Raw genomic sequence first — 19127 nt, 5'->3', positions numbered from 1 at the left:
CAAAGAACTTGTTAAACATGAAGGCATAGCCAAAGAAGCACCAATTATGTAAAACTATGATAATAATGCCAAATTTAGTAGTTATTCAAACAAGGTGGGGGGACAGTGAGGGCGTTATTCATATAGTAATGGGTAGATGAAGCAGACAAAAGGTAGTAAAAAAAAATAGTAGACTTGAATAACACAATTAACAAAGGTAGTTCAACAAAAAGATACAGAATCTGGCACCAATCAGGAAACATTCTTACAAGCCTCTTAGATAGCCTCATCCACCAGAAGGCAGACAGCAGAAGCAAGAAGAACTACAGTCCTGCAGCCTGTGGAATGAAAACCACATTCATAAAAAGATAGACAAAATGAAAAGGCAGAGGGCTATGTACCAGATGAAGGAACAAGATAAAACCCCAGAAAAACAACTGAATGAAGTGGAGATGGGAAACCTTCCAGAAAAAGAATTCAGAATAGTGATAGTGAAGATGGTCCAGGACCTCAGAAAAAGAATGGAGGCAAAGATCGAGAAGATGCAAGAAATGTTTAACAAAGACCTAGAGGAATTAAAGAACAAACAAACAGAGATGAGCAATACAGTAACTGAAATGAAAACTACACTAGAAGGAATCAATAGCAGAATAACTGAGGCAGAAGAACGGATAAGTGACCTGGAAGACAGAATGGTGGCATTCACTGCTGTGGGACAGAATTAAAAAAAAAGAATGAAAAGACATGAAGACAGCCTAAGAGACCTCTGGGACAACATTAAACACACCAACGTTCACATTATAGGGGTCCCAGAAGAAGAAGAGAGAGAGAAAGGACCCAAGAAATATTTGGAGAGATTATAGTCAAAAACTTCCCTAACATGGAAAAGGAAATAGCCACCCAAGTCCAGGAAGCACAGAGTCCCAGGCAGGATAAACCCAAGGAGAAACACGCTGAGACACATAGTAATCAAACTGACAAAAATTAAAGACAAAGAAAAATTATTAAAAGCAGCAAGGGAAAAACAACAAATAACATACAAGGGAACTCCCATAAGGTTAACGGCTCATTTCTCAGCAGAAACTCTGCAAGCCAGAAGGAAGTGGCAAGATATATTTAAAGTGATGAAAGGGAAGAACCTACAACCAAGATTACTCTACCCAGCAAGGATCTCATTCAGATTCAACAGAGAAATCAAAAGCTTTACAGACAAGCAAAAGGTAAGAGAATTCAGCACCACCAAACCCGCTCTACAACAAATGCTAAAGGAACTTCTCTAAGTGGGAAACACAAGAGAAGAAAAGGACCTACAAAAACAAACCCAAAACAATTAAGATAATGGTAATAGGAACACACATATTGATAATTACCTTAAATGTGAATGGATTAAATGCTCCAACCAAAATACACAGGCTCACTGAATGGATACAAAAACAAGGCCAGTATATATGCTGTCTACAAGAGACCCACTTCAGACCTAGGGACACATACAGACTAAAAGTGAGGGCATGGAAAAAGATATTCTATGCAAATGGAAATCAAAAAAAAGCTGGAGTAGCAATACTCATATCAGATAAAATAGACTTTAAAATAAAGAAGCAATTTGCATTCTGAGATAATTTTTTTCTTGTCTTATATTTCAATTTATTTTCTTCTTTTTCTTCAGATGTAAAATATATCCAACACTTAATTCCAAAAGCAAATGTATTTATGACATTGTTGTCCAGCCCAGGTTTTTACACCCATATAACCAATGGGATAAGACCATAATTCATTATCTTTTTACCACTGAAATTGTTTTATATATGTAATGACAGAGAAATGGCTTTATAATGCTGATAATGGTGGCAAAGAACTAATAGTTGGCTACTTCCATTACCAGTAATCTTAGCTGGATGAGGCCCTGCTTCACACATTTTGCCAAAAATCTTGCAACCCATCTGAGACAGAAACAGATGCACTACCCAGATCCCTTTCACGCAGGACTTGATTTGCTCTTCAGAGTCTGTCTCAGCTACAGAGAACTACCTCCTGATGTCATACCCTTCTAGAGGCAGTACATATGCAGTGAGCGAATGGGGCCCAGACATCTTAGCCTGGTATGGAACATTCTGAGGGGCAGTCCTTGCTCTAGAGCTCTCCCTCTGCTCAGCTCTCCTTCCTCCCCTTCCTTTCGATATTGATCTCTAATAAACATCTTGTACCATAGATTCTACTGAGATTAAATAAATAAATAAATAAGAAAACATTCTGTTGGAGCATACATAGAGCAATTACAAAAGATCATGTACGGGCTTCCCTGGTGGCGCAGTGGTTGAGAGTCTGCCTGCCGATGCAGGGTACACGGGTTCGTGCCCCGGTCCGGGAAGATCCCACATGTCGCAGAGCGGCTGGGCCCGTGAGCCATGGCCGCTGAGCCTGCGCATCCGGAGCCTGTGCTCCGCAACGGGAGAGGCCACAACAGCGAGAGGCCCACGTACCACAAAAAAAAAAAAAAAAAAAAAGGATCATGTACTAGGCCACAAATAAATCTCCCCAAATTTCCAATTTAAATCAGAAATCAATTTAGCTGCAAAAGATAGCTTTTAAAATTCTAAACATTTAAAAATTTTAAGTACAATTAATAGATTGAGAAAAAACTCAGAATGGAAATAGAAAATTCATAGAACTCAATGAAAATGAAAATATTTACCTATCAAAGTTGGTGTGATACAGCTAAGGCAGTATTTAAGGAAAGTTGATAGCCTCAAATGTACATATTGAACAATAAAAAGTTTAAGAAATCAGGGCTGGCGAAGACAGCAACAAATGATCTTACTATTCTCCAGTCCAATGAAAGGAATAATCAGCTGTTTCTCTACACACTTACCCCTTAACCGTAAAAAAGAAGGAGAACTTATACACAAATGTTCGGCTTTTGCAAAAGAACATCCCTCCTTAAATGTTTATGTAATTGAAATTATCAGAAGAAGAATAAAGATTAGCAGTGGTTTTCACATTGTCCATATTACTTCCTGTTGCTTGTGAGCACACACACGCACGCACATCCACATAAACTAGCCTTTTTGGACAGTGTAGAGGACACCCTTTTTTTTTGGCCACACTGTGTGGCTTGCAAGATCTTAGTTCCCCAACCAGGGATCGAACCCAGGCCCCCTGCCGTGGAAGCACGGAGTCCTAACCACTGGACCACCCTTTATAGATTTCATCCTCAAAGTTCCAACACAGTGGCTCAGGAGGATCTGTTCAAACCATCCAGCATTTATCAACCATCTGCCATGTGGGGAATTCAAGGCTGAACAACGTCGGGTCTGAGGAGCCCCCAAGATCTGGTTTGATGGGGGGTCTAGGCAGTGAAGTAGAACACTAAGAGATAAGGCTGGTGGGATAAATTGAGCTGAGGACTTGGGGAGGCTGGAACGCCAGGGGAAGAGTCATAGTGAAGACTGGTGAGCAGGACAGCACAGCCATGCGCTTGGGAAACGGTGTTCCAGAGAAGCCTACCTTCCTGAGTCCGGAAGTCATCTTCGGCAAAGATGTTAAAGTTGCCGCACAGCCCACAGGTCTTGTTGAAGTGTCTGTCTGACAGCAGGACTTGAAAGTTGCCGCTGCCATCAATCCTGGCCACAAAGCCGTAGGCCTCGCTGGACAGCTTGTAGTACCCAGCCTCGGTTTCTAGATACAGCCCTTTGGAGGTATAGGGCATGGAGACCCTGGAAGGACAGGAGGAACTCAGGAAGTGGCCTTCTCATCCATTTTCTGGATGTCCCTCCACCCTTCAACCCAACCACGCTGCAGGATTCAGACCAAGGAGCAGAGGCTGTGTGCCTAGTCCAAGCGTTGGGACACCCCCCTCTTGCACATCCTGCTCACTTCCTCTGGGCACATCTACTTCCTCTCTCTGGGCCCTGCTGCTTCATCCGAAAGACGATGGGGGAGTACAGGGGAATTATCAGGGCCCCTTCTAATTTGACATTTCTGGGCTCCGACTTACCTCTGGTCCCCCTGCAGCACAGTACCGTTGACAAGCACATGGATATCGAAAAATTCCCCAAGATACACAGAAAGGCTCACTCTCTTGCCATCTTGGAAGTCCCCTGAAAGAGAAAAGAATGATTTAAACTGGGTAGCAATTATTACCCAAAAAAGTGAATACATTTATTTATAATCATCATCTCTATAATCTTATCTCAGTGAAAAACCCCCCCCAAAGATCTAACAAATGGGCAACAAAAATGTCCCTAAAAATCTCATTGGCTCACTCATCTTTCCATTCATCTAAAAATAGTTATCATGTGCTTTCTGAATACATAGCCCTCTAGTAGTCTCTCATATTTCTCAAAAGAGAAATGTAACATTCTGACCCCTTCCTTCTGGGAGTTTACAATCGAAGTATAAAGATAAACTAAGCATGAGTCAGATGCATTCTAAGGCAGTGAATCAAAGCCACCATGTGGTTACTGGTGACAGGAACACTGCGATGTGTTATTTAAAATGTTCTCTTAGAAAGGGAACCCTCCACACTGTTGTGGGAATGCAAAGTAGTTCAGCCACTGTGGAAAACAGTACGAGGTTCCTCAAAAAATGAAAAATCGAGTTGCCATATGATCCAGCGAGCTCACTCCTGAGCATATAACCAGACGAAACTATAATTCGAAAAGATACCTGCACCCCCATGTTCATTATGGCACTATTCACAATAGCCAGGATGTGGAAGCAACCTAAACGTCCATCAACAGATGAATGGATAAAGAAGATGTGTTGTGTGTGTATATATATATATATATATATATATATATACATACACACAATGAAATACAACTCAGCCGTAAAAAAGAGCAAAATCATGCCATTTGCAGAAACATGGATGGACCTAGAGATTATCCTACTAAGCGAAGTAAGAAAGAGAAAGACAAATACCATAAGATATCACTTACACGTGGAATTTAAAATATGACACAAATGAACCTATCTATGAAACAGAAACAGACTCACAGACATAGAGAACAGACTTGTGGTTGCCAGGAGGAGGGAGCGAAGGAAGGATTAGAAGTTTGGGATTAGCAGATGCAAACTGGTATATATAGAATGGATAAACAGCAGGGTCCTACTATAGAGCACAGGGAACTATATTCAATATCCTATGATAAACCATAATGGAAAAGAATATGAAAAGGAATACATATACATGTATAACTGAGTCAATTGGCTATACAGCAGAAGTGAACACAACATTGTAAATCAACTATACTTTGGTAAAAATTCAAAAAGAATAAATAAAATGGAGGTTCGTGCGTCTCCTCACTGTACTGAATTCGCTTCTCTGGGAGAGGTTTAGCGATAGCACAGGTAAAATGCCCCACTCCGTGCGGGGAACTTAATAAGGACACAGATGTTGCCATTACAGATGTCTGAATAGCCGAACACGTGATCAGATGGCCTCTGCCGTCCCCGTTGTGAGGGGCAAATGCAGAGGCAAGGGTGATGGCGGTTGACATGAAAGCCGGAAAACACGAAGAGACATTTTTGCAGCTTAATGAAGACCTAACAACCCCACCGCTTGTCCGGAGAACAGGCGCCTGTGCTGGGCTATGGGTTTTCAAAGATAACTGAGTGGCCACAGGAGATGAGGGATCCAGAAGGAACAGTGTGGTCCGCGTCTCAAGCCTTTGAGACTGAGAAGTTGATGGAAATAGGGAAGATGAGGGCAGCCGGTGAAGACAGAGACGGAAGATGCTGGAGAAACAGGGGTCAACGTTGGGGGTGCCATGCCTTCATGCTCCTGAAGAAATGGGATGGGGACCCAGGTGGAAAGGTTAAGCTTGGAAATGAGGACATATGCCTGCTCCTGGAAGGGTCAGGGGACTGTAGCTCCAGCTCCTCAGCAAAAGACAAGGCAAGGGGTGGTGCAGTGGTTGAGAATCCGTCTGCCAAGGCAGGGGACACGGGTTCGAACCCTGGTCCGGGAGGATCCCACATGCCGCGGAGCAACTAAGCCCGTGCTCCACAACTACTGAGACTGCACTCTAGAGCCCGCGAGCCACAACTACTGAGCCCATGTGCCACAACTACTGAGGCCCGCGCACCTAGAGCCCATGCTCTACAACAAGAGAAGCCACCACAATGAGAAGCCCGCGCACCTCAACGAAGAGTAGGCCCCGCTCGCCGCAACTAGAGAAAGCCGGCACGCAGCAACAAAGACCCAGCACAGCCAAAAATAAATAAATTGAATTAATTTAAAAAAAATAAAGAGAGAGAAGGCAAGAATGTCTATGGAACCAAGTGCAGGAGGCTTGGAAGGTCTGTCGACGTGACGTGCCGCTGCCATGGCTGGGGCCACTGATAAAGCGAGCTAAGAAGGGTGGTCTCAGGACAGCCCAGCAGAGGTCTGGAAGGAGGTGTCCTCCAACCAGGGCTTGAGCTGGACCCAGGCTGCTGGAGGACAGCGACACCTGGTACACACACACACACACACACACACACACACACACACACACACACACACACACACACACACATACAGAACCAACCAGAATGAGCCAGAAAATAGACTTGTTTCTGGTAAGACTTTAGTGAGGGCCGTGGCATGTAACTAACAAGCCCATTCTAAGAATAGAGTCTTGAATGATATACTGTTAGTAGCTCAGGGGCCATCAGGAAAGGCCCAGAGACCACCCACAGCCCACAAGCCACAATCTGCCGGGCCCCAGACCAACGCTGGCAGGGGTTAAAAGAGATGCCAACCGCGGGGAAGGGTTTTGTCCTATCCCACTGAGGAGTCTCGTCCAAACTGCATTTTCACTTCCAACAGTTTTTGTAGCAAGCAAATCTTTCAAAAGTGGAACAGACTTTCTGACAGCAAGAAATTAGCCGAAGAAAAACAAAAATAAGTGATAGGTCAAATACACTCAAATGTTAATGGTAGAGTCTGAGTGGTGGGTATAGCGGTGTCCATTGTCGTATTCTTTTCACTTTTCCGTATGTTTGAAATTTTCCATAATAAAATGCTGGAAAACGCAAACAAATGCGAGAGCCCGGCAAGAGCCTTCAGTTTGCGGTCCCTCCCAGGAGCCTTCCCGGCCCCTCGACATGCACAGTGGGCCAAAGACTGAATCCCTTCCCGGCCTCTGCTGGGGCTGACCCTGACCACCACACCCCAGCCTGGAGGGAGCCCCATTCACCACCTGCCTGCTGGCAGAGGTACAATGAGCCCAAGAGGTTGGGGTCTCCTCCCGGCCACAGAACCCACCTCCTCCTCACCAGTACAATTCCTGTCCATCCCCAGGCTCAAGAGGGCTGGAGGGTTCTGTCCCTGCCTCACTAGGTAACATCACCTTGAGCTGGAGGCATCTCCCTCCTGGAAACAGGAGAGGGACCCTGGGCACCTCTCCTCAAAGGTGCTCCCTTCCCATCATGGGGATTCAGAAAGGGTGCCTGAGAGAGCTAGGCAGCCAGCCAGGCATGGGGCAGGAGGTGGGGTGGTGGTGTTTGCCGGATAATGAGTGGGGAACGCTGCCTGCAATCAGGCAGCTTGGGGTGAGCCACCATCCTGAAGTTGCTTTCAAGGCTTTCAAGGATGTAAGATCACCTCAACAGTCACTTGTTCCACGGGAAGCAGGGCTGAACAGGGGCCGTGGGGAAGCCGAGAGGTCACTACCACTATGAAGGAAGGACCTGAAGGCTGGGCCAGCCAAGACTCCAGCAGGAAGTCATTCAAAAGGGAGCCAGGAGAACGTGACAGAGCCCCGAGCCTCCCACTGTTGGGGTGCATGGGAGCGCCCATCTTTTCCAGGTAAAAGGGGATACAGCCTGACTCCACAGCCCGTGGGACCTGGGTCCCCCAGGTAGCTGACACTCGGTGTCACTTGCCCATCGTCACACAGCTGGTGAGTGATGACGGGACTGGGAACTCAGATCAGCGGCTGGTTTAAGCATGTGAAGGGTGGGCTCTGCATGGTCCCAGGAGCGATGGCATCGGGAAGCTGAGGAGCCTGCCAGGAGCACCCAGAGCCCAGCACTGCGTAAGGCAGCAGCCCGTTGCTGGAGGTGGGGGTAGAGGTGCTGGGATCGAGACCCTTGGTGAGGACAGAACTGCAGGACCCTGTGGAATTCCACCCCCAAGGCAGGGGCAGCAAGGGGAGGTTTGGAAGGAGGAGACTTCAGAAAAGCAAACCGTGGCAGCATGAAGGAGCTTGGAGGCCATCTAAACAAGTGGCTTTGAAACGTTTTTGCTCACATATATCCAGACAAAACTATAATTCAAAAAGATACATGCACCCCTATATTCATACCAGCACTATTCACAATAGCCAAGACATGGAAGCAACCTAAATGTCCACCGACAGATGAATGGATAAAGAAGGTGTGGCACATATATATAGTGGAATATTACTCAGCCATCAAAAAAGAACAAAATAATGCCATTTGCAGCAACATGGATGGACCTAGAGATTATCCTACGAAGCGAAGTAAGTCAGAAAGAGAAAGACAAATATCATAGGATATCGTTTATACGTGGAATCTAAAATACGACACAAATGAACCTACCTAAGAAACAGAAACAGACTCCCAGAAACAGAGAACAGACTTGTGGTGGCCGAGGTCGGGGGAGGGAAAGATTGGGAGCTTGGGGTTAGTAGATGCAAACTATTAAATAGAGAGTGGCTAAACAACAAGGTCCTATACTGTAGAGCACAGGGAACTATATGCAACATAGTTCTGTGATAAACTATAATGGAAAAGAATATGAAAAAGAATACATATGTATGACAGTCACTTTGCTGAACAGCAGTAATTAACACAACACTGTAATTTAACTATACTTCAATAAAAAATAAAATTTAAAAAAAGAACATTTTTGCCCAGCAAGTGGAGTAAAAATGCCAGTAACTTCATGACCCAGCGCATGCACCATACACAGTTCACATAACATTCCTACCCTAACCCTGTGCCAGGCGCTCTGGTACTTTCTGATGTCTTCTATTCCGTTCCACGTAATTTTTTTTCATGCTGGTTACAACCATTACATTCATTTTATGACCCATATGTTGTGACTCAGTTTGCAAAACACTGATCTATACTGACTCCATTCTACAGTTGGAGAAACTGAGGCCCAAGTTTACAACAGGCTTTCTCCACCTCGGTGCTATTAACACTGCGGGCCAGATACTTCTTTGTTGTGGTGGCCACTCTGTGCACGTAGGATAATTAACAGCATCCCTGGCTTCTACCTATCAGATGACACTAGCCTCCACCCCACCCCCCAAGCTGTGACAATCTAAAATGTCTCTAGACACAACCAAATGTCCTCTGGGGGGAAAAAAATCACCCTGGTTGAGAACTATTGGTTTACACAGCTAACACGGGCAGAGCCCACATCAGGGTTTTCTAACTCCAAGTGCAAACCTCCCTTTGTAACACAAAGCCACCTAACGGGGCGTCTGAGCGCTCAGGATTCAGTTAACCACTAGTGCAGGACAGAACTCTCCATCAGCCTTATGTTTTATTTGCTTCCTTCCCTCCCTGCAGAACTCAGGAGGGCATCTGAGATGTGCAGCCATTAGGAAGATGAGCCATTAGAAAATGCCAGCGACGGACTTCCCCGGCGGTCCAGCGGTTAGGACTCCGCGCTCTCACTGCCGAGGGCCTGGGTTCAATCCCTGCTCAGGGAACTAAAAATCCCACAAGCCACGAGGTGCGGCCAAAAAAAAAGAAAAGAAGCTGCCGGCGAGCCCCGGGGCGGGAGGACGCTCCCACGGTCTGCAGACCTGCAGGCCCACACTTCCTGTAACTGCCGGAAGACGGGCGAGGCATCCGTCCCAGAGGCGAGCTATAGGGAAGCTCTTCCCGCAGCCCCATCTCCAGTCTGGCCTCTTGAATTCAGGAACTGAGGCTCTAAGTAAGGGAACAAGGCCTCCCCCAGGTGAGCGAGGAGCATTCAGGGAAGCAGGTGGCAGCTGGGAGCCGAGTCAGACCCGAGTGCTTTCTCTGAGTCTAGAGTGTGGGAGTCACTACTCTGTGTTTCTAACAAACACTCCATCCTCCCCTCCTGTGATTCTGATGCAGGCGATCACTGTCCGAAAGCTGCACGACAGCGATCTGGAGTGACCTGGCCACATGCTGATCGGGAGGCAGAGGCTCACGCTGGGGAGGTCACCCGAACCTTGCTGGGTGTCCGTGGCTCTCTCGGGGCTGCTCTGGGAGCCACATCCCGCAGGGTGGCTCAGGGGCCACCAGAACTCCCGAGGTCTCTCCCAGGTCCCCGTGCTGGCCGGCTAGGACCTTGACCTGGGACCCTGGATGGAGCCTGCCGGACCGGGAGCCGACATCAGAACAAGGGGCCTCGCCTTGGCACCAGGTGGCCCCCGATGCTCGGACACAAACACTTTACCCAGGATGCGAACAAGGTTCACGGGAGAGGAACGGGAATTTGCGATTTAGAAGCGAGGAAACAGGATGTCATTGGAGAACAATAGAGCAGAGACGTGTGGGAGGGCACCGCCGCGCCTGCAGGATGGAAAGGCAGCGTCCAGGGGTGCTGGGCCCCTTGGCACCTCCGGCCCCCGGAGCAGCGGTGCCAGCCCACCCTGCCGGGCTCAGCTCCTCAGATTATCCGTCTCCTGGCAATACCCCCCTCCCACCCCTAAAAAACAGAAAAAGTAGCCACCCATGCTCTCTGATGTTAGCAGCACGATTTTGGGTGGGAATTAAACTATTCTACATTGAAATGGGATTGATCTACAGCCTGACTTCAGCCAACTACCTGCCAGAAAATTGACACTTGACAAGAGCAAATTGTAAGAAAAGGAGGACGCAGAGGGGGTATCCCACAGAGATGCTCTGAACTAGAGAGCCCTTCCATTCCTCCTTGGCCCCTGAAACCCAGAGAAGGATGGCCAGAGAGGCCAGACCTCTGACACCCACCCGCGTGGATGTGAGGCAGAGGGGTCAGTGTTACCCTGACTTTGACAGACATGCCCCCAAGTGCCCACGGTACATTTGTGACACCGTGGATGGACCTTGGAGGCATTGTGCTAAGTGAAATAAGACAAAGAGAGACAAATACGGTACGATCTCACATGTGGACTCTTAAAAAGCAAGCAAAGCAAATGCACTGTGACTTTTAAGGTGGAGAAATCCATGGAAATAAACATTGGGACCACCTGAGGCGGAAGGACCTGGGGCCTTCAGCTTCCCAGGGAAGGTGAGGGGGTGCTTTTTCCCTCCATTGGTGCCTCTGAAGCAAGACGGGTCCCCAGAGTTCAGAGTTCAGGATGACTTCCTCAATTCATCATGCCCTAGGGGTGTCTCTGGTCCTTTTCATCACCCGCCTGGTTACCACGGCCAAGGCCACCCCGCATCCCGCTTCTCTCCCTTTCAGAAGCATCTTGGCAAAGAACCAGTTTCTGCTGAGGCTCTACACTAGCCCCTCGTTGCCTGCGAAATCAAGAAACAAACTCCCCCATCAGCAAGACGCAGCCCCATCAGCCTGCCCCCGTGACCCAGTCTTGCACTCCACTATTCCCCAGGCCTGTGCTTCTCAAACTTGGGGCCCCAAACCAGCAGCAGCAGCTGGGAACTTGTTAAGAACGAACATTTCAGGCCCTGCTCCAGATCCACTGACTTAGAAACCTTGGGCGGGGTAGGAGGGATGGAGGACCCCAGCAATCTGTTTTAACCAGCCTCCAGGTGAGGCTGATGTGCGCTGGAAACAGGGAACCACGGCTCCCAGCACAGGACCTCCCCACTGGGCTGCACGGCCCCAACATACACCCTTTCCAGAGCCTTCCCTGTGCTCCTGCTGTCCCCCCTGCATGGGGCATCCTCCCGGTCCTCTCTGCCCAAGCAAAACCCCCTCCTCCAAGGTCCGGCACAACGTGCTGTTCATGAAGCCAGCTCTTCGGTACAGCAGAGCACCGCGCTTCCTGGATCCCCCGTTCGGTGATGACAGAGACCCCCAGGAGCTAAGGAAGCAGAGATGAATGTGACATGGTCCTTGCCCTGAGGGATTCACGGAGGAGTAGGGGAAATGGCATTGCAGTGAAGTTCAGACTACTCAAGTCACACTGGGATAGGTTTTCCAGCAGAGGCAGGGCAGGTGGGGAAAAGGCAGGGCAGGTAGGGGGTAGCCAGAGAAGCAGGAGAACCCATGAGACTTCCCTGGCAGTCCAGTGGTAAGGACTCCACGCTTCCACTGCAGGGGCCTCGGGTTCGACCCCTGGTTGGGGAACCAGGATCCCACATGCCGTGTGGCATGGCCAAAAATTAATTAATTAATTAATTAATTAAAAAAGAAGCAGGAGAACCCAGAGCTAAGGCCAGCTGTCAGCTCACCCAGCAACCAAGCAGAGCCTCGCCCAGCGGTAGACCCAGAGGGTTCTGCTCCCAGCCTTCCTGACTGATGGAGTTAACGCCCCAAGATCCCCACAGCCTGCATCTTGTGTGAGGGTCTGGGTGTTGACCAAGATGCTCTCCTTGACCAGTTGTCCATAACCAAACCTGAGTCAGGCTCCTCCGAGCCCTCTCCTCGGTTAGGTGCCCCCATGGACTCTGTCCTTGGCCTGCTTAGTCCAGTTTTAGCAAGAATCCTGCTGGGTCAGTTTAGCGAAAATCCCCTACCCTTAGTATCTGATCATACTCCTTGTAACCCAGCCTGGACATCGTATCACCCCGGCCTCCCTTCAGCAAGAATCCTGTCAAGTTGGTTTAGCCAGAATTCCCCCTGATCCCTGATGTTTCCTCTTAGTCGTTTTCCACCAGCAGCCCACACCCAGCTCCCTGACTATAAGTCCCCACTCGTCTTTGTTATATTCGGAGTGGAGCCCATCTCTCCCCTCTACTGCAAAACCTCCATTGCACTGGTCCGTCCTGAGTAAAGTTTTCCTCGCTCTCCTTATAACTATTGTCACGAAAAATTTTGCTGTAACAGTGTAGGTCTGTCCGTTACCACCTCCCCTCCACATGCCCCGCCGCGCCAAGGCTCAGGACTCCGTCGCCTTTGCTGGTTTTTGCTGCATCCCTCACTCATGCACCACACACATCTCGTTAATTGTTGTGAAGGTCACCAAACCACAGTGTTCCATCACTGCCTCCAGCCCCACTCCCAGCCTTGGAAAGTGCCCTCTCTCCTTAACACAGAAGAAAGGTCCTCCTTCCTGACAAGCCCAGGATCGAAAGCCAGCTCTTCCTTTTTTATCCGTCAGCACTTGGGAGGATCGTGCAACCTCCTTGGGCTTCAGTTCTTCATGTGTGAAGGGGGGCGACGGTACCTGCCCCTACATCTCAGAGCTGCTGCACAGGGGCAGAGATAACACGGGCATGATACCAGCACTTTGCCAGGAACACAGGAGGTGCTCGACATCAGCTGATACTCTGAATTCCAGCGAGAACATGCAACCTTCCTTCCCTTTTCTACAGGCTTTTGCTATTAAAAACCACCTTCTGGGTCATCGATTCTCTCGACGCTTCGGGGCTTCCAGAGCATTGCCTGGACCCAGAGCGACAGACTCAACCACTGGAGAAGCACGAAGACTCTCTCCATCCACCAGGCTCCCACGGGTAGGGGCCCAGCGAGAAGCCGAGGGAATCCCCATGTCACGGAGAGGCCGTTCCCCACCGTGCTCTCCGCTCAGGCACTGTCCTAAGAGTAGGAAATCCCAGCCCGCAATCCCCAAGGCCCTCACCTGCCAGGGCTGAGCTATGCTGTCCCCCCTCCCCACCCGCCTCTGAGTTCCTCCCCTCAGGGCCCGGACTCACCTATGAGAGAGAAGGAGTGTGTCTGGCAGTCCCCCGCCAGGAGATAACTACAGCTTCCCTCAAAGCTGTACATGCTCTCATCAAAGGTGTTGATGGAATCACCTCCGAAGAGGCTGCATCGGGCCATCGACGACCTGCCAAGAGCGCCTTCTCCACAAAGGGCCCCTGGAGGGAAAGGCCACACGTGAGCACAGCTGGTACCACCAGCCCAAACCACTGCAGCCTGGTAGAAACGAGGCTGCGTCTGTTAGAAATTAGGCTCCGGGGAAGAACTTTCCATCCTCAACGACAATAAAGCTGTCGCTTTCAGCCCCAGAATATGACCCAGGACCCGGCAATAATGGAGGAGCTGCCTTTCAGGAAACCTATTCATTTTAATGACATATATTCACTGATTTTAAATGTACTGCGTGCTCATTAGAGAGAATCGGGAGACTATGGAAGAATAACAAAAAGAAATTAAAATCATCTGTAACCAACATTCAGCAGTAACCAGAGTTAACGTTTTAGCGTTTATCTTTTATTTCTATGTTACTGTGTATATACACTTACAGATTTTTTTTTAAACATCTTTATTGGGGTATAATTGCTTTACAATGGTGTGTTAGTTTCTGCTTTATAACAAAGTGAATCAGTCATACATAAACATATGTTCCCATATGTCTTCCCTCTTGCGTCTCCCTCCCTCCCACCCTCCCACTTACAGATTTTTTGCAAATTTGTCGGCATGCGGAGCAAACTGTTTATAACCCGTTGATTTCTCAGTATAGTGTAAAGAATGTATCGTGCCATACTTCCAAAACATTTTCGGTGGCTGCCTTATACTTTGCCTCTAAATGTATTTGGTACAGGTTCTAGCATTTCCCAGTTTTCTGATATGTACATAGATTGTACTGAGCATCCTTCTACATGCATCTACTGGTGTATCTTGAATATACTGAATTCTGAACAGATCAACCTGTGTGCCTGACACACAGAATCTGTGAAGTATTGACTCCTGCAGGGTCATATGCTATCTCCTGCCGCTCTCACACTGTGTGTGTGTGTGTGTGTGTGTGTGTGTGTGTGTGTGTGTTGGCAGGTGGAAACCACAGCTGTCAATCTCTAAGTTTTCTAGATCCCCTGGCACAGAACACACCTAGCAGGAAGATGCAGAGGGTATGACGAATGCAGAGGGTATGATGAAGGTACATTTTGCCCCAGACTAACCTGTGAGCAGTAGGCTGGATGCTGCTGGCCTAGTCATCTAAATGGAGACTAGGATCAGAAAAGGGTCCCCCTTGCCTTTCACAGACTCAGCATCTCAGTGCGGGAAGGAGGGCAGTGTTGTACAGTGAAGGAGAGCTGGCCTCTGATTTGGGTTCTGTGTGACTCTGGAGCAGTCATTTTTCCTCTCTGACCCTCAGTCTCTGCATCGGTACTATCAGATGTACACCTGGACAACTAGATGAGCTCCACAATCCATTCTAAAGCTAATAATCTTCCCAAGTCTTGGATTCCTTCTTCTCCATCCTCCATCCCCAGCATACAGGACTGTTCTGTGTGGCCCTGGCGCTTCTAGTTCCCCAATGGGAGAAGACATGTACAGGCACCTGGTCCTTGAGAAACGCAAGTCCAGGGCAGTGGGCTCTGCAGAACCTTCATAAGAGGAATTAACCAGGGAGCCAGTGACTCCGGCAGCCCCAGCATGAGCCGAACGTGGGGCTGGGCACACAGGTGGGCTCCAGACACACCTGCAGATCCCTGGCAGGGGGTGGTTCCCAATGGCCCTGAGGCAGGAGTGAAGAGTGGCGGCAGCACCTTTATACCTACCTGGCAAGGTGAGGGCCAGAGCGAGCAGCAACCTCGTGAGCCTGGCAGGGATCATCTGAGGAGAAGCAGGAGAGTTGAGCTCGCGATCGCTGGCCACACAGGTGACTGCTATGTGCTCCCGGCCATGCATGAAGTAGGGAGAATTTTTTTCAAGCAAGAGAAGAGAATCACTCTCATTTGCCCCTTAAACATGGACTGCTGGTCCCCAAAACAGCCTGTGGCCAGGCCCAAGAGTAACAATCACTGTGATCCAGGACCCCGGGTGGCCAGGCCCAAGAGTAACAATCACTGTGATCCAGGACCCCGGGTGGCCAGGCCCAAGAGTAACAATCAATCACTGTGATCCAGGACCCCGGGCACCCTCCCCCGAACAGCGGTCCCTGCTGCACACAGAGAGGAAAGCCCTGCCTTGGCCTCCACTCGCCCCCAGGTGTCATCCCCTGAGCTCCCGCGGCCGCTCAGAGCCGGGGACACCTCATTCCCTCCTCCTCTTTATCCTTTCACGCTCGGCAGCAAACTGGGGAGTAGGAACTGTCTTGCTTCTGCTCCTACCATGGGCACCAGGCTTTGAGAACACTCAGGAACCAGGCTTTCTGGGCAATCACCCACAATGTACACCACCTCCTCTCTCATCCCCATCCCAGCACCCAGCACAGTGCCCAGCACCCAGGAGGTGTTCAGGCAACATTTGCTGAGTTGATCAGATAAATAGACAGGAGTCCAGCAGCCCTGGGTGGTGGGCAAGGTTCCCTGTGGTGTGGCCGCCCCAGAAAAGGACAACGGACCCTGGCTGGCCCAGCATACTCCGAGTCCCCTAGGGCCCCGGCCACAGCTCCCTCCTCTGCAAAAGCTGCAAGATTAAGTGCAGTCTGTCACCTGAGATTCCCTGGGGGTGGGGAGCTCCCTTACCACCCACTGCCCCATCCAGCCAAACAAGGGAGAGGAAAACCCCATCCATGATGTATCTGTGGAAGGAACACTCTAATGTCTGATATGGCCAAGGCTTGGTCTTGGAGCAGGTGCCCAACACACAGGTACATCAGGCTGCTTCCAGAAGGTACCCAGAGGTGAGGGCAGAGCTCATTCCTGTCCCATCTGGTCAAGTATTACAAGCAGTAAAGCCCAGGCAGTAGCGTAGCAGCCACAGGACCTCCAGAGGCAAGTGGAGGAGGTAGCGTTAGAGGGTTCCTGGCTGTGAATCACCCTGCAAGCTAGTCCAGGGATGGAGAACCCCAGCTCCCCAGGGGTGAGGATCAGTCCTGCATCCTCCTCCCACTATGAGCCAGCCCTCTTCCCCAAAGACCATACCTTCCCCTGCAAATGGGGACTGCGGGTGACCCCGAGGTCCTTCGGGAAACTCAGCCTCCGCAGTGGTGCCGCCAGCCCTAGGCCATGCTCTCCAGGACCTTCTGTGGCTTGGGACTGTCTTGCTGGTGAGTGACCCCCGTGCTGTGGACACCCTGGGCTGAGGGGAGATAAAGTCCAAGCTGTGACGTCCGTCAGCCCCCGCTTTCCCACCACAATAGCTGTGAGCTGCCACCACAGGGGACAGGCCTCCTCCTAATGACCGAGAGGAAACAATGAACGGAAATGGTATTAGAAACACCTCCAAGGCGATAAGGCTTTGAACGCTTTGGTGGGAGGCTTCCTAGCAGCTGCCCTAAGGAGCTGCCTGGCCCTCCTGGCGCCCCTACACAGGCGCGGGTCCCCCCTCAGACAGTGCCCCACAGACAGCAGGACCAGGAAGGCTGGCTGTCCGGGGCAGGCCAGTGCAGGCCAGGGAAGAATCCAGACTGGAGCAACTGAACTTTTGGATCCGGTTTCCAGGGCCAGACTCCAGGGAAGTTCGGAAAAACACCTCAGCCTGAGCCAATTTAGCAGCCGTGTTTAGAGGAAGGAGAGAGCTGATGCATCCTGTCCCGCTAGGTGCGAGTGATCTGGTTCCAGCCCTGATGGGAACTGTCAGTGTGGGTCCTGGCCAGAGAATGGACAAGTTAAAGATGAGGGGCCTGGTCACTATTCTAGGCCTTTCTGAAATGATGGCTGGACCGTCAGATGCTAGAACTCTTCCCGAAGACACTTCCAACCACCTCTGCTGCCCTCACTCCTCCCTGACCTTACACACACACACACACACACACACACACACACACACACACACCCCACACCATATACACAACACACACACATACACCACCACACACACACCATACACACACACCACATACACGCCACACACCATACACACAACACACATCATATACACAATACACACACACCACATGCACCACACACACACACACACACACCACACACCATACACACAACACACACACACACACCACACCATATACACAACACACACACATACACCACCACAAACACCACACACACACCATACACACACACCACATACACGCCACACACCATACACACAACACACATATACACAATACACACACACCACATGCACCACACACACACACACACACACCACACACCATATACACAACACACACACACAACACACACCATATACACAACACATACACCACCACAAACACCACACTATATACACAACACACACTATGTACACAACATGCACACACCACACACTATGTACACAACACACGCATACACACAACACACACACAACACACACTATATACACAACACACACATACACCACCACACACACCACACACACACCACATACACACCACACACCATACACACACACATACACTGCCACAAACACCACACACACCATACACACACCACACATCACGTACACACACACCACATACACACCATACACACACACATACACCACCACAAACACCACACACACACCATACACACCACACATCACATGCACATACCACATACACACCACACACAACACACACAATACACACCACCACATGAACCACACACACACCACATATCACATACACACACACAACATACGCACACACCACATACACACCACACAGCATATACACAACACATACACCATACACACACCACACATCACATACACATACACCACAAACATACACACCACACACACCAATCTTTCTTCCCAACCTCTAATTCCCTGGAGCCTAATTCTCAATCAACTGCTAAACTAATTCTTGCTAAAAGAGGTAGCCAATAAAACAGAGGAGGATGGGGACTCTCATGCTGGGACCCCAGGCTCTGTGACAGGCAGCCTAAGACACATCTCAGTGAGGAAGCCCACACTGCTGCTTCTCATGTCATGGCACCTGCCCTAAGAGTCTGGGAAACCTTTTGTCCCCAACCTCCCCCACCCCATGCACACCCCTCACACCCCACCACTCCCTTTACTGCCCCAGGAGAGGAAGATGTTCCCAAGAAAGAAGTGGCAGAAGAGGCAGAATTAGCATGATATAGCAGAAAAGCCACTTAAGGATTTCCATTTCCAACTTTTCTTTTTACTAGATAACCTGAAAATCCACCCACTACAAAACATCTCGAAATGCTGTGTTAAATATAACAAATGTTCTTTTCCTTTTTTTAATATTTATTTATTTGGCTGCACTGGGTCTTAGTTGCGG

At 49.4% G+C, this 19127-nt stretch overlaps 1 protein-coding gene across 2 annotated transcripts in view; it reads right to left on the bottom strand.

Moving 5' to 3' along the window:
- VWF (von Willebrand factor) overlaps window positions 1-17121 on the bottom strand; it is a 136507-nt gene extending 119386 nt beyond the window's left edge. Inside the window, exons 1-5 of one of the 2 annotated variants that reach the window (XM_060167141.1) lie at window positions 16855-17121; window positions 15547-15601; window positions 13735-13899; window positions 3974-4076; window positions 3484-3692 (exon numbers count right to left, since the gene is read on the bottom strand). In XM_060167141.1, coding sequence (XP_060023124.1) covers window positions 3484-3692; window positions 3974-4076; window positions 13735-13899; window positions 15547-15601 — 532 coding nt within the window. In that variant the 5' untranslated portion in view covers window positions 16855-17121. The remainder of the gene's footprint in view (window positions 1-3483; window positions 3693-3973; window positions 4077-13734; window positions 13900-15546; window positions 15602-16854) is intronic. The other variant, XM_060167140.1, reaches the window with a different exon arrangement.
- Window positions 17122-19127: the final 2006 nt, after the last annotated feature.

Source organism: Lagenorhynchus albirostris, chromosome 11 (genome assembly GCF_949774975.1).
Source record: "Lagenorhynchus albirostris chromosome 11, mLagAlb1.1, whole genome shotgun sequence".
NCBI classification, from domain to species: domain Eukaryota; kingdom Metazoa; phylum Chordata; class Mammalia; order Artiodactyla; family Delphinidae; genus Lagenorhynchus; species Lagenorhynchus albirostris.
This window is presented reverse-complemented; position numbering and strand designations above follow the sequence as displayed.